Genomic DNA, 14,319 nt, shown 5'->3' with positions numbered 1-14,319 from the left:
TAGTACCGCAAAAGTATTTGTTCATTGTTTTTCAAAACAGCAATATTAGTGCAGTTATAGTTCAAATGCAGACATAGCTAATGACAGAATGCAATCAATGAATCAACCATGTTCAAGAGTTGATTGACGACTGTACAAGTAGCTGTATATGCATTTGCTTTCAATCAGAAAATATAATTATTGTTTGATTTCACCGATTTTAATAAATAGGGGAGATTACTTCAATTACCATGAAAGACAAAAACCAACCTGTCATGAGCCCCAAAAAATCGGACATCCACCAATCCATCATTTTCTCGCAAAGCCTGGAAATATATGATTTTTATGATTATCTCTGCAATGTCATTTATAGCTTCAAAACATAGAATGCTATAATAGAAAATATCAAGTTCTAAAGCTATCCAACATCATTAGTACATCAGACATTCCAGATATCTGTACTGTATTATGAGTTTGATGTAAGATCATCGAGAGGACGGATCTAAAGAAGACGGCTAAGAGCTAACTTTCCAGACACCACATTTGTGTTCGCCAACCGATGGACCGAATTGACCATCAAATCTGTAAGAGGTTAATATTAATGATAATAAAATCAGCATGACTTTGAACTTCAAACCTCACATCAGGGCTTAAAACTTGGACTTCCTGGAAATCGAGTGTCAAAAAACTTAAATACTGTAGTTAAACAAACCTGCATTTCAGGAATCACATATAATAATTTATATACATTGTGAACTTACCTTAGCCGGCCAGAATGGAAAACCTTTTAACTTAGCCCATGTAAGCGTATGAGGTGTTCTCTGAAAACAAAAGTACATATTAAATAATCAAATCAATATTAAATGTTCTTGTATGGTTTGTTCCGTCTGTGTTTTGTTGTGTAGTTCTGCTGCATGTAGGAAACAAATTTACATGGAAGGATGGATTTTGGTTTAATGTCCGCAACAGAGTCCATTTCTTGATAAATATATCATTAATTTGCTTACAATCACATGATTTTGAGTTCACTTCAAGCAATGCAAGAGAGAGAGAGAAAGAGAGAGAGTTTAACGTCCAGTCGACACAAAACAGGTAATTTCAGGACTAACTAATGGTTAAATTTTATTTCAATAGTTCGCTTGTGCATAGAGGTCTTTAGCTGTTGGATGAAACCGACTGGACTACTCCTTGTCATGTACAAGTGGGGAATTCCCAATAAGAACAGTATCATAACCTTCATATATATAGTCATAAAGAGTAATGTGAAACTTACACAGGGTTCACAAAACCAGTCAGCATCTTCTTTTAAGCAAGAGTTAAGATAACAATCAGGACAAACTTCTATTTCACGCATCTATTAACAAAAATAATACATATGATAATTTATCAATTCAATATAACTAAATTTCAGTATAGTTTCACTTAGGCCATATAAAAAAATATTCTAGTTCTCAGATAATCCTGTGTCACCATATTAAAATGTTTTAGTTGATTCTTGGAGGCACACAAAGATATTTTACCCTGGTCACAGGAATCCAAAAATGTGCTGTAGGTTCATTTATCAAGTATAGAACCCTGACAATCATAAGTGATACTGAATAATTATACATTGATACTGGATAATTAAACAACATGAAATAAACTTTGTCACTTAAAATGTGATGTTTATCAAAAGGTATTTAGCCCAGTAATGATCCTTTGACAAATAAGAACACAAAAATAAAAACCTCAGGATTGTCTGACAATCAGAATATATATTTTTTTTGTATGGCCTTATAAGTGTCAGATAATGAAGACCCTTGGGAAATAACGCCACACCTTGTCCTGTTACCATCAATTCATTGGCAGACCTATAAATGACAGACCTAACATCCACAGCTTTACCAGAGCTGTCAGATTATCAAATCATTTATTTCAGTGAAGAAATAAATTGTTAAATGTTGTGGTTTATGGTTAAATCATTTAAAACAATTAATTTTATGCCATGTAATTGACTTGATGGATAGATTTTCTGGTCAGCCAATTTCACTGAGACTCGGCAAGAACTTGACCAATATGAGAGTCGGTCATAACTTGACCAAGACAAAAGTCAGGCATTATACACTGCCACAGTAAATTGGATAATTAAAACAAGGGAAAACTGAAAAAATTCTGAAATATCTTGACAACCAATATTCTATGGATATGGCAAGCCCACAGGTCAACACTGAGTATTTGTATTCTTTTAATGCTATATTTTCATAGGTTGCATATATATCAGTGAATTGAATACATATTAAAATCTATGAGAATTATTTGCTATTGTCACAGTACAACAATATTTACATATACATGTACCAGTTGAAAACATTACCTCATGTTGACAGATTTTCATCATGGCTCTTGATGTCTTTGTTAAATGATGATCACCTACAAAGAAAAGTATATTTAAAACTTTATATAAACTCAGTTTTGTGTGACACATAATTTTCAGCCATTTCTAAAGAAGCAGGTATATCACAGTAATAATAACTGGTAACACGGAATAATAGGTCTAAAAGACCAAAAGATTTTTTTACTTATACCAATACCAACGTTATAATTATTGAACTTGTTGATTTGGTTTTATAAAAGGTGTTATGATTAGTGATGAGGCAAGCTGAATATGCCCTTTATTTATAAGCTCTATATGAAAAAACTCTGTATGAATAAACTCTATATAAACAAACTCTACATCAATAAGCTCTATATGAATAAACTCTATATGAATAAACTCTATATAAATAAACTCTATATGAATAAGCTCTTTATGAATAAACTATATATGTATAAGCTTGTTATGAATAAGCTCTGTATGTATAAGCTCTATATGAATAAATTCTATATAAATAAACTCTACATAAACAAACCCTATATGAAAAAACTCCATATGAATAAACTCTATATGAATAAGCTTGATAGATATGTATAAGCTCTATATGAATAAACTCTATATGAATAAACTCTATAAGAATAAGCTCAATATAAATAAACTCTATATGAATAAACAATATATGAATAAGCTCTATATGAATAAACTCTATATGAATAAACTCTATCAGTATAAGCTCTATATAAATAAACTCCATATGAAAAAGCTATATAAGCTCTATATGAATAAACCTTATATGAACAAACTCTATATGCTGTTTACTAATTTTAGTTTCACATACCATTATTGGAAATAAAAAGTTAAACTTACTGCCATTATAAACAGTACTGTTATGTAAAATCCATTTAGCATCTGCTAAAAAAGCTTCTGTACAGCCATATATTTTTTTACGTATATTCTGAAATAAATTCTAATCATTGAATATCATGCAAGAGGCTAGAAAACCAAGAACAATGAGAAATGACATGTAATATTTCAAGACATTGCGGGTCTATGGTAGGCTGTCCAAAACAATTTCTGTGTTCAAAGAGATATTCTGTAATTCATCATTAATAACACTGTCAGAGGCAACATCATTATTGACAGTATAGTTAGTTATGGTGCTTTCCATTTCCAATGTCTTTCATGAGTTATGTGATTTAATACTTTGTACATTTTGTTCCATATGCAGGTTTCATACTGTTTATTTATGAGTGCTTTAAATTTATTTCCGTCCATATTTGTGTATCCGTCCATTTTTTTGCACCTGTATATTTTGTATATTGTATGTTGTCCTCAAGGGAGGTTCCGATGCAATATTGTGTGTCTTGTGTAATAATTGTCATATCGTTATAATCTTTATGTACACGTTTATATTGTATGCTGTTCTAAATGGATGTTTCGATGCAATAAAATCTTATCTTATCTTATCTTATCTTATCTTATCATTGAGCCGACTGATCCATAAAAGTAAGATGTTAAACAACATTTCATTTCCATTTAAAACAATTCTCAAAACAATTGTGGTAGCAACTGACAACTCGGTAATCGCCATTAAAATTATAAATCACTACCTTGGCCAGTTGTCCCAGATCCATGGGATGAAAAACAAAATCTGAATAATTAGGAATAGCCACTTGGTCGACTGGTTTATCAAATGGGCCACTCTGAAAAATACAATTATAACATTGTCTACTTGGTGATACTAATTCATTACTTCATAATAGGAATGGGTTTTGATATCTAGTATGAAAGGACAGATGGATGCGTGAAGCAGGGTATAAAATTTGTTGAGGCCTGTACGTAGAGCTTTTATTTTAAACAAAGCCACACTTTACCAAAATCTCAAAAATGACACTTCAGGATTTTTTGTAAATAATAATATATTATTAGATATTTAAAATCACCAATCAACAGCCGTACAAATACAAACACGTTGAAATGATAGGTGGTTTATTCATCTTCATGACGGGTCAGTGTAAAGGACCCTTTATAATATAATATATTAGCATTTCAGAGTTTGACACAGGCCTTAAATTAACAACTAAATTGACTTTACCTCAGGAACTTGCATGCGTCTTAAGGCGTGTTTGAGTAAGGTACACAAGGTATCTAATGTTATCATAGACATAGCTTTAGATCTAGTCTCAACACATTCAGCCTTCATTATTTGCTGAAAGATAGAAATTGTACACAATTATTGCCCAGAAATAATGTTGAATAATCACAAGACTAAGGTTGTTAAATTAAATTGAAGCAATTGCAGATGAGTGTCACAGAACAGGTTCTCTCAGCTCAGAAAACAGATGTGGGGTGAGCAGAATTATGATGAAATCAAATCTTACAGTTTCAGCATATATTCCTGAAGCAATGGACCGAGAAATCCCTCTCTAGACCGAAAACTGAGTCTTTGGCGGAGCATGTCCATTCTCATCGTCCAATCAAATCTCTCCTAAGTAAATTAACCAGGGTGACCTCTTTTTAAAAAAAATCCCATTGTTTGTTAGTGCTGATTTTAAGAAAAATTTTACCCTTGGATGCATCAGGAACAAACATAGATACTCACATAGGTAAATTTGCCTGTCGCTGACACTCGCTATTGGAACGAAAATACGTTATGTACTGGTTGTTGTTCAGACTGTTAACTAGTCATAATTTGGGACAGAAATTTGCGCTGAGAATGGCAGAGTTTGAGTGGGATTAGGTCTAATCAAACGAAACACTGCGAGGAGTATGCAGTTTCAGTGATTGTTTGAGATAGTATTATTTTCAGTTGGTGCATTGGTTGATGCCTTAAATACTCGGGAATTGATAGGGTTTAATTCCAGAACATTCCATTGAGTGTCCCCAAAGTTTTTACAATAATTACAAAACCAGTTTTAAAAAAAAATAAATCACTTACCTCACATTCTGTACACACCCAATCGTTAGGTAAATCATTGTCAATTATACCTAGACATTTGGTATGAAAAACTCTTGGACACAATTCACAACCAACTAGTTCACCATCTTTATGACACATCCAACAAAAATAATCATTCTTATTGTCCTGAAAACACAAATAATCATTCTTATTGTCCTTAAAACACAAATATCTTCCTTAATTATAAACAATCATTCATTAGAGTTCTGAAAACACAAATAATTATTCTTCATTGCCCTGAAAACAAAATAAACTATAATTGATTTCTGGAAATACAAAACTGAGAAAATGTATCTAGAAAATCCAACTTACATTTCCAGTGCCATCATTTTTGGCAATTTTTCTCCTTTTAGGTAATGGAGCAGATGGACTAATATCTCGACCAGCATTTCTCTTCTTACCGTGACCTGTTTCTGGACAATAAAAAGATAGGTTGCCAGACATTTAAACATATGACAGGAATGAAGACAACAATTCAGTTAGGGCATATCAAAATATAATGAACTTACATGTATATCTAGTATGAATGAACACAGATTCTCATATTACACTGCTAGTAAAGCCAAACGCAGACGATGGAACATTTATGTCGACGAACAAAAGCACCAATCAAATAACATGATTTCAAATTGGTACACATATCACATAACATTTGAAAAATGTTCCGCAAATAATCGGCTTCAACGCAGACGACAAACTGACTTCCAAACATCTAACACGTTCGATTTCACAAACATTTTTACAGAACATTTTTGTTCGTGTTTTTTTAACCTGCTGCGGGCGAACAAATTAATCAGAACAATGTTTTCATGAATGTTTGCCTAAAATATTCCATTGTGTGCGTTCGGCTTTAAAGAAACCTCTGACTGCGTTCATGTTTTGTATTCAATATTTATCTTCTTAATACTGGATTTGAAATAATGATAGAATATCCCTGTTCATTTCTACCTAGAATCAAGAGGGAGAAATGGATTTAACATACAACACAAATTGTATTTTATTTCAATAACTTGCTTTCATGTGGGGAGGACCCAGAGAAAACTCACAAGGTTAAGCAGGCAACCCTAACGCGTACTTGTTCTAGCACATATTTGACTGTCAATACCTTTTTGTGGTTTCGCTGCTTCCTCCTCTTCCGTCGTTTTGATATCTTTAATTGTTGATGTTCCGTTCATAAATAAGGTTCCTGTTGACAAACGAGTTCTAATACTTTTGTTTGATCCGGCAGAACTGGGTGGAGTTATATCTGAAAACGAACGTTAAATGAATGAGTGGCGTACATAAATTAAATATCCTGAAAGTGAATGAGAGCGTTAAAATGCTGCTGTCTTCACTTACCAAGTAGGTGTAGAAAAGCAGAATGTTGTATCCCATTTTGTTTAATTTGAAAATCAGTTATGTTTGGTGAAATACGCGAAGAGTCCAAATTGAATAGCAGTCCTTGGCATTTGGTTATTCCAGTCTAGACATGTAGTATTCTTCTGTGGGATATGTTTAGCGAAAGAGAGAGAAATGGGGTTTAACGTCCACTCGACACAAACTAAGTCATTTCGGGACTAACATATGGTTAAATTTTATTTCAATAATACACTTGCCCGTAGGGGTCTTTAGCAGTGGGGGGAAACCTGAGGACCCAGAGAAAACCCACGAGGTTGGACAGGCAACCCTTTTCCTTGTCACGTACAACCGGGGATTCGAAACCACGCCAGTTTACTTAATGACAGGCCTTATGATACAGCACGCACGTGCTAACCATTCAGCCATCCAACCCTTCAAAAGAGGCAGATGAAATTGTATATAATATAGTTCCTAGGACAGCGACATGAGACTCCATTTGCATTGGAATGATCAGTATGTAAAGTCCATTTCAGATATTGAACCACTTGATGTATATTTCAATGGCAATTAGTAGCTAATTCTGTCCAATCATATTTATATTGTTGTTGGTCCTGTTAGTTGGTACATTCATCCTCAATTCCTGGACACGCTGGAGGATAAAATTATTATAACACTGAGTTGAAATTTATACACAGCCTGGCTTCAGTTTAGCACGAATACTGCATCACCTAAATTTCTGTTTTAAACAAAAGACAAACGATGTTTCCAGATCGCAAACTATTCTTTTAACGGACGTTTTGCTATCATTTTCTGTTGTATAAATGAAGACGGGTAATTTTGCAGGGATATTACTGACGTGAATTTGAAGCAGGTACAGTATTCTTCTTTGTATAAATGAAAACGTGTAAATTTTTTAGGGGAGAGAGAGAGAAATGGGGTTTAACGTCCACTCGACACAAACTAGGTCATTTCGGGACTAACATTAGTTTAATTTTATTTCGATAATTCGCTTGCGCGTAGGGGTCTTTAGCAGTGGGAGGAAACTGGAGGTCCCGGAGAAAACCCACCAGGTTGGACAGGCGACCCTACTTCTTGTCATGTACAACCAGGGATTCGAAACCACACCAGTCGACTCAATGACAGACTTTATTTGATACAGTGCACACACGCTAACCATTCAGCCATCCAACCCCCCCAAATAATTTAGGAATATTACTAACATAAATTTGAAAATTTGTACGGGAATTAAATATGAAAAATAGAGAATTGTACCTAGATTTTTGTATTCAGAAAAGATATGCTACATAACATTAAAATATTTGTAGTTGAAGTCTATTAAAGAGAATGGAAGCTTATTGACGTTATTTTCGGAAGCTGACAAACAACTTCTGGTAACAACCTAATTCTGGCCTCTATTAACCCCAACTAAAAATGTTAGATGAGCAAAATTTTGGAACAGTATGCCTGGTTTATATTAATGATATCAATACTACTGATTTTCAAAATTTTAGATAATTACTCAAACAAGTTCTGATCCTTGATCACTATAATAAATCTTGTTAACACTTTAGCAGTTAAGTTGTCATCCAATTGAATTTATCTTGATACAAAGGCAACGAAGATGGCTATTGTAATGACGTCAACAATGACTGATGATGGCCTTGTTGCTAAAGTTGACAACACACTGTCTTATCTATCATTCACCAACAATATAGAGAGGTGATATTATTAACTGTTAATGTGGAGAGGATCATTCATGCTTTACATTCACCTGCTCCATCAAACATTATTTTTTAATTCTTATTCCATTAAATATATTACCAGTTGCTTGTCACAATTTATGCAAGCACCCAATCCAAAGGTAATGACATGACGTTAAACAAAGACTTTGTATTGTAACCATACTAGCAGCCTTCCATGTGTAAACAAACATTTCTTGCTGTGAATACTCACAATTTAGTACAAGAAGACAAGAAATATGTATAGAAAATTAAAGCAACCCTAGTCTTATCTTATTTAAGCAACTTTCTTAGGAAACCATTTACAAGGAAATCGTAATTATGTTATCAATGACATTGGCATAGCACTGATTATGGGATAACTATGCACCATAGTTCATAACTTCTATCATTGAAATTAATATGGCTCGTGATAGGTCCCATCTAATGTATGAATTTCTTGTTATAAAATACTGTGTTGGCATAAATAATTCTTTCTTACTCCAAATATACTTACTTCCTAACTTTATCGAGTTTGTTGAATATTGCCTCATTATAATGTCGCCATGTTACCATCTTGGCTAATGATCATTCATGATGGCTTAGCCTGGAGGTCGGGTGTTCGATCTCTGCATTGGCCGAGAAAGTTCATCCAGATTTTCTGGCGTGGTTCCCCCTTGTCAGTGATGCAGGATGGAGGGCCTGACAAGGATAGCTGTCTAGTCCTTCGGATGAGACGGAAAACCGAGGTCCTGTGTATACATTGGACTGCACGTAAAAGATCCCTTGGCAGTTGGAATTCGATATAAAAGTAGGCGATAGTGCCGCTGCCTGGGCAAAATTTCCCTAATAGCACACTGTTTGGCGTATGCCCGTCTTCATTAGCCCAGCATAGGAGCAGAAAAGTAGGACGTTAAACCCCATTTCAAAAAAACAATTACCTTTATCAGCAGGTTGTAGCGTGGGCGTGGCAGCACCAGATCTACGTCTGGTGGTCGAATCATCTTTATTTCTTAAGGTAGTAACTTTAGTCTTAGTTTGGCTCATTGGCTGAAGTAAAAAACGAAAAAATGGTTAGAGAACTGTTACCAGGTGTTCTTGAGATATTACGCACACATTTCACAGCTTACAGTTAGATGGAGTGCTACTATGATCATAGCAAAATTAAATCCCAACATATTTTTACTATTAGATCAGACATCTTTGTTTTAAATATCCACACACTATTTAATAAATATACAAATTTTTTTAAGAATCTCCGCTAAAATGGTCTATTATGACAGCAAAAATACTATAGTGTTGCGATGTTAATATATTCAAGAATGCTAAAATGCCATTTTTCTATGAAATTTAGTTAATACATGTAGTAAACATTTAAAACATACAGAATAAATATGGCCGACATATTTTGTTGTCTGCTAACAAGCTATGGCCGTCTGCCAAAGCCAGTAAAATCAATGATTAATGTACAAAGCTACATAAGCCAATACTTGCTATCTGCCGCTCACTAACAGCAATTGGAGTAATAACTTTGTTTAATAAAAATTTGGAAATATAACTTCAAGGTCTAAACTTCAATTTGAAAAAAAGATATTACATGTCTATGTTATTGTCTATCGTTATGGAATTACAGAAAGCAAAGGCCTCCACAAACGTCTTTGATTATTTACTAAAATTAATAAAATCTTGAAATTCTGATCTAAATAAAGATAAATGATTAGAAAGGTTACAAATTCAGTGCCCTAAATTTTCAGCAAATTACCCGAAATTGTATTGCTGCCCAAAAATGATTTGAATTTAGTTGCAAAATTATATTTTGAATATAGGGGGTAGAGGTAGATTTAGAGACTTTGGTCTGGTTCAGAGAATAATTAATATTCAGCAACGTTTCTCTTGGCATGACCATGGTCAGTAATAATTCTCTATTACTCTTGATTCTACGAAACCGATTAGGCAAGCATCACAGCCTTAAAAGTGTACATTTAGTCAGTCTCCTTTTATGGCAAGGAAGCCACAGTGGTTCAGTGAGTAAGGTGCTGGCTCATAGTCACCCCTTGTCAGTTGTTCAGGTCAGAAGGCCTGGCAAGGAACAGTGTCTAATCATTTGGAAGGCACGAAAATTTGAGGTCACATGTAGACATGGACATGCACATAAAAGAACCTATGACAGTAGGAATTCAAAACAAGAGTAGGTTATAGCACCACTGTCCGGACGTTAAACACAATTTCATTTCTAGAACGGCAGGGTATATGCCTTTCTGTCTCACACAAACAATGTTTATGCAGGTATTGATATATTATGTCTTATTTCATTCCTGGTTTATGGTATTATGAGAAGGTGGGTTGTTCCGCCCTTATATCACCAAGAAAAACTTATTTCAAGAAGGCAAAATATTACTGGTATGTAGAATACGGTAATGATACTGACAGCGATATAGCCAATATCGCCCTAGTTCTTTCAATTTTAAATGGCAACAAGTTACACATATCTATGGAATTACAATCAATGTTAATTACTGAATGACATTTCAACTACTAGTAGGATTCTAGTCTATAGATAAAATTTGATCTCATGATAAGATTGTGCACAAAATTTCAATTTGTTACAGTTCATATTCTAACTAAGCTATTCCATAAGAGTATTAAAACAAAGGTATAGTTGTTAGGCGGGCACACACTAGGCAAATAATCGCCGCCGAAATTCACCTCGTGTGTCCAGAGATGAGTCGCGATGCCGAATTTGTGTTTGATATTTTCGGACGAGTTTTCATTAACCGTGTTTATATTTGTCTGGTATGTCCGGTTTGCCGAAGACATCGCCTGATTGTCGAATTCATTAGCCAATCACTGATGCCGAGAAAGTCACATGACTTCATGACAACAATATAGCACCTATCACCATAGGCGTACGTGGAAATTTTTGACTGGGGGGGGGGGGGGGCGGTTGTGGTTGGTGCCCAAAAAATGTAGTTAGGTTCTTAGTATGTTACATAATAATAATAAATTCACTGTTAAATTGGACACATTCAAGAACACAATATTTTTTTTATACAACTTTTACAAAGTACAATTGTGTGCCCAAATTTTCCCAGCATTTGGTCCGCCTATGCCTATCACAGCTTCATAACTGCTGTCTTCCTCTGCCAATTCTCGAATGAGAATCCTCCCACCACTTTCTATACCGATGCATATGGCGGAAAATTTTTAAAAATTCCACCGCTATAGCTATTGTTTTTCCTTTTCTTAGTTACTGCCATGTTTTATCACGTAATGTCAAAGGTGATGCAATCGACTGGAGAATGGGGTGGAGAATATGCCTAGTGTGTCCACTCAATCGGTCGAATGAATTCAGCTTCAATCCAACGTTGATTGATCCAAATGAATAAGTTGGGGAAATATTTGTCTCCTGTGTCTGCTGCTTTAGTTATTAAAACATCCAAAATATATTATATATGGTTTATAAATATAACTGTACTTTCTGTGAATTACAATATTGTACATGCTGATATACATATAAATTTAAAATTGAACTAATGAAAACCATGTTTGCTTGTATTGTTCTTTCCTGGAAATGTATCCTCAGAAGTATTCATTATTTTTCCAATTAAAGAATCTTCCTATGACACTGTCTAAGATGTGCGAGGCCCAGTCTAATATATTTGAAGATATTATGTAGATTAACTCCATAGTAGGCTTAAGTTCATAAATCTAGGTCATTTATATGTGTATACTTAATACTTACTGTTTATTTAGAACTAATAAAGTAAAGCATCACTGCTGTTTTTAACAAATTTTTTGCACTTGTGTTAAAAATCACGATTTAAGAAGCAGCAACATTAAGAAAGCTTTCTGTTACTGATTTAGTTAGTTACGTTGCATAAAGTTTAAACAATTTCTACAATAGATCAAGTTTTGTATCATAATTTCATTGCATGCAATTGAATTTGGTTGCAAATATTCCTGCACAATAATAAAAATGGTTTCCAATAGTCTGAAATGACTAGGCCATTTTGATCATTGTTCCAGGGTCTGGAAGGTGTTAAAGGACAAAGCAGGGTACATAAATGTAAATGTGATGAACGTCGCATGTGTGCATTGACTTTATAGTGACACGCACCTATTTTGTACATGACTTTAGCGCTTGCAAACTTCTATATTGTGAAAGTTGAATCTGTAAATAGGCATATCAGTCTAAAAATACTTCAATTTGTTCAGTATTTACAAAGATATTAACTATATGCTTCTCCATTTATAACAAGACAACTACTATCTGTATTTGCCGTGAACTAAATTGATGGGTCTGTTTTAAATTTGATTGAATCCATGTTGGGAGATTATCTAACATTGGTATTTTTCATTTAGTTTTCTTAATTAAATGTTATCTGTGTACATATTAGCGTGGATAAGGATGTGAGAAATTGGACATTTTAAGAAAAATGCAAATAAAGAACATAAAGAACATTTTTATTTCAATAATTCACTTGCACCCAGGGATCTTTAGAAGTAGGAGGAAACCAGAGTACCCACAAAGATGGACAGGCGACCTTACTCTTTATCATTTTCTGGTCTGGGATGGAAATCACATCACTTGGCTCAATGACAGTCTTTATGATCTAAAGTGCATTCTATTTGGCCACCTTAAATCAGGTAGTGATTTACAACAATTTCCTTATTGATAGTAGATATTCACTATTTTCTCTTCCTTAATTATATTTTTCTTGTTTTTAACTAGTGAGATAGGTTTTAAAAATTTGTAATAATTAAAGGAGCTAAATCGCTATTCTTTGGCACCTAGAAATGGCGCAAATGGGTCACAATGCATATAATAATGTAATATGAATGTATATAAACTGATTTACATTCAATCGGTTCTGTTTTACTGTAATTTCTAATCAGTTATGTTTCGCGAAATACGCGAAGAGTCCAAATTGAATGGCAGTCCTTGGCGTCTGGTTATTCCAGTCTAGACAGGTAGTATTCTTCTGTGGGATATGTTTAGCCTTGTTCATCAAGTCACTTCATAACAAATGGCGCTCTAAAGCAATTAGGCACGCGATTCGTGTGCCATTTGAAATTTTCACTGTGTCTTAAATATTGGATATCAGAAGCCCATAAGATAGCAACATTAATGTTGATTTAAATAGACCAATAAGTCATGTTTGCAATGTCGAAAACTGCGGATGATATTGAGTTAAAGACTTGTCTTCTTTAGCCAATAATGGCTTGGGTTACTTTTATATAATGTAAGACAAGAAATTAATGTGACTTGAAGGGACCACAATATCCTCAGAATAATTGATCTAAAAGGGGGCCCTTCATGTAATTTTATAGTTTTAATGAGTCTATGTAATAATTCATATCAATCCGAGACACTTGCAAAATAATATTCTCTAATAACGCCTATAGATTATCCCTTGATTACCTTGCTTACTGTAAATATAATATGTTTTCAAACATTGTATTTAAGTAATATAGAGTTAGGTAAGATTCATTAAGTTTGTAGATGACTATACTTTTGTATGTTTAGACTCTATCCAAAGATTGAAGATCATTTGTTTTTATAAATCAATAACAATAATACTATATAAGATACAATTTAACATAAAATGACATCCTTAGAAATGATGACGGTGTTATGTTTGACAGTACCCCTGACTTATAGCATAACTATTTCATGTTTAATAATATGACAGGCAAGCACTACTTTCTTGACCCGATTAATTTATTGTTTTACAGTATAAACAATATTGATTAGCCATTGTACATGTCAAAAAGTAACATTGCATTGAGATCACATGAGAACTAAAACATGCCCAAATGACAGTCTATGATTTCTGGTTTGTATTTGTGCATGTAATCATAGGAGTGGCAAGATTAGCCTATTACTGTATCCACCTGTAGACGGACGTTTCGGCTATAGAAGTTTCAGACAGGTTAAATAGGCGTTAAATGGTGCTAACCGTAACTAATTG

The 14,319-nt window shown here is 33.9% G+C and overlaps 1 protein-coding gene across 3 annotated transcripts in view; it reads right to left on the bottom strand.

The window, feature by feature from the left end:
- Positions 1-14,319, bottom strand: part of LOC126808596 (MYND-type zinc finger-containing chromatin reader ZMYND8) — a 44,616-nt gene that overhangs the window by 17,062 nt on the left and 13,235 nt on the right. For all 3 annotated transcript variants that reach the window (XM_050533425.2, XM_050533423.2, XM_050533424.2), the window contains 11 exons: positions 9,289-9,397; positions 6,397-6,537; positions 5,604-5,704; positions 5,271-5,417; positions 4,428-4,541; positions 3,943-4,035; positions 3,200-3,287; positions 2,333-2,388; positions 1,253-1,333; positions 741-800; positions 250-305 (listed from right to left, as the gene is read on the bottom strand). In XM_050533425.2, coding sequence (XP_050389382.1) covers positions 250-305; positions 741-800; positions 1,253-1,333; positions 2,333-2,388; positions 3,200-3,287; positions 3,943-4,035; positions 4,428-4,541; positions 5,271-5,417; positions 5,604-5,704; positions 6,397-6,537; positions 9,289-9,394 — 1,043 coding nt within the window. In that variant the 5' untranslated portion in view covers positions 9,395-9,397. The remainder of the gene's footprint in view (positions 1-249; positions 306-740; positions 801-1,252; positions 1,334-2,332; positions 2,389-3,199; positions 3,288-3,942; positions 4,036-4,427; positions 4,542-5,270; positions 5,418-5,603; positions 5,705-6,396; positions 6,538-9,288; positions 9,398-14,319) is intronic.

This window comes from Patella vulgata, chromosome 1 (assembly GCF_932274485.2).
Source record: "Patella vulgata chromosome 1, xgPatVulg1.2, whole genome shotgun sequence".
NCBI lineage: Eukaryota > Metazoa > Mollusca > Gastropoda > Patellidae > Patella > Patella vulgata.
The sequence above is the reverse complement of the archived record's forward strand: the minus strand, read 5'-3'. Positions and strand labels throughout refer to the sequence as shown.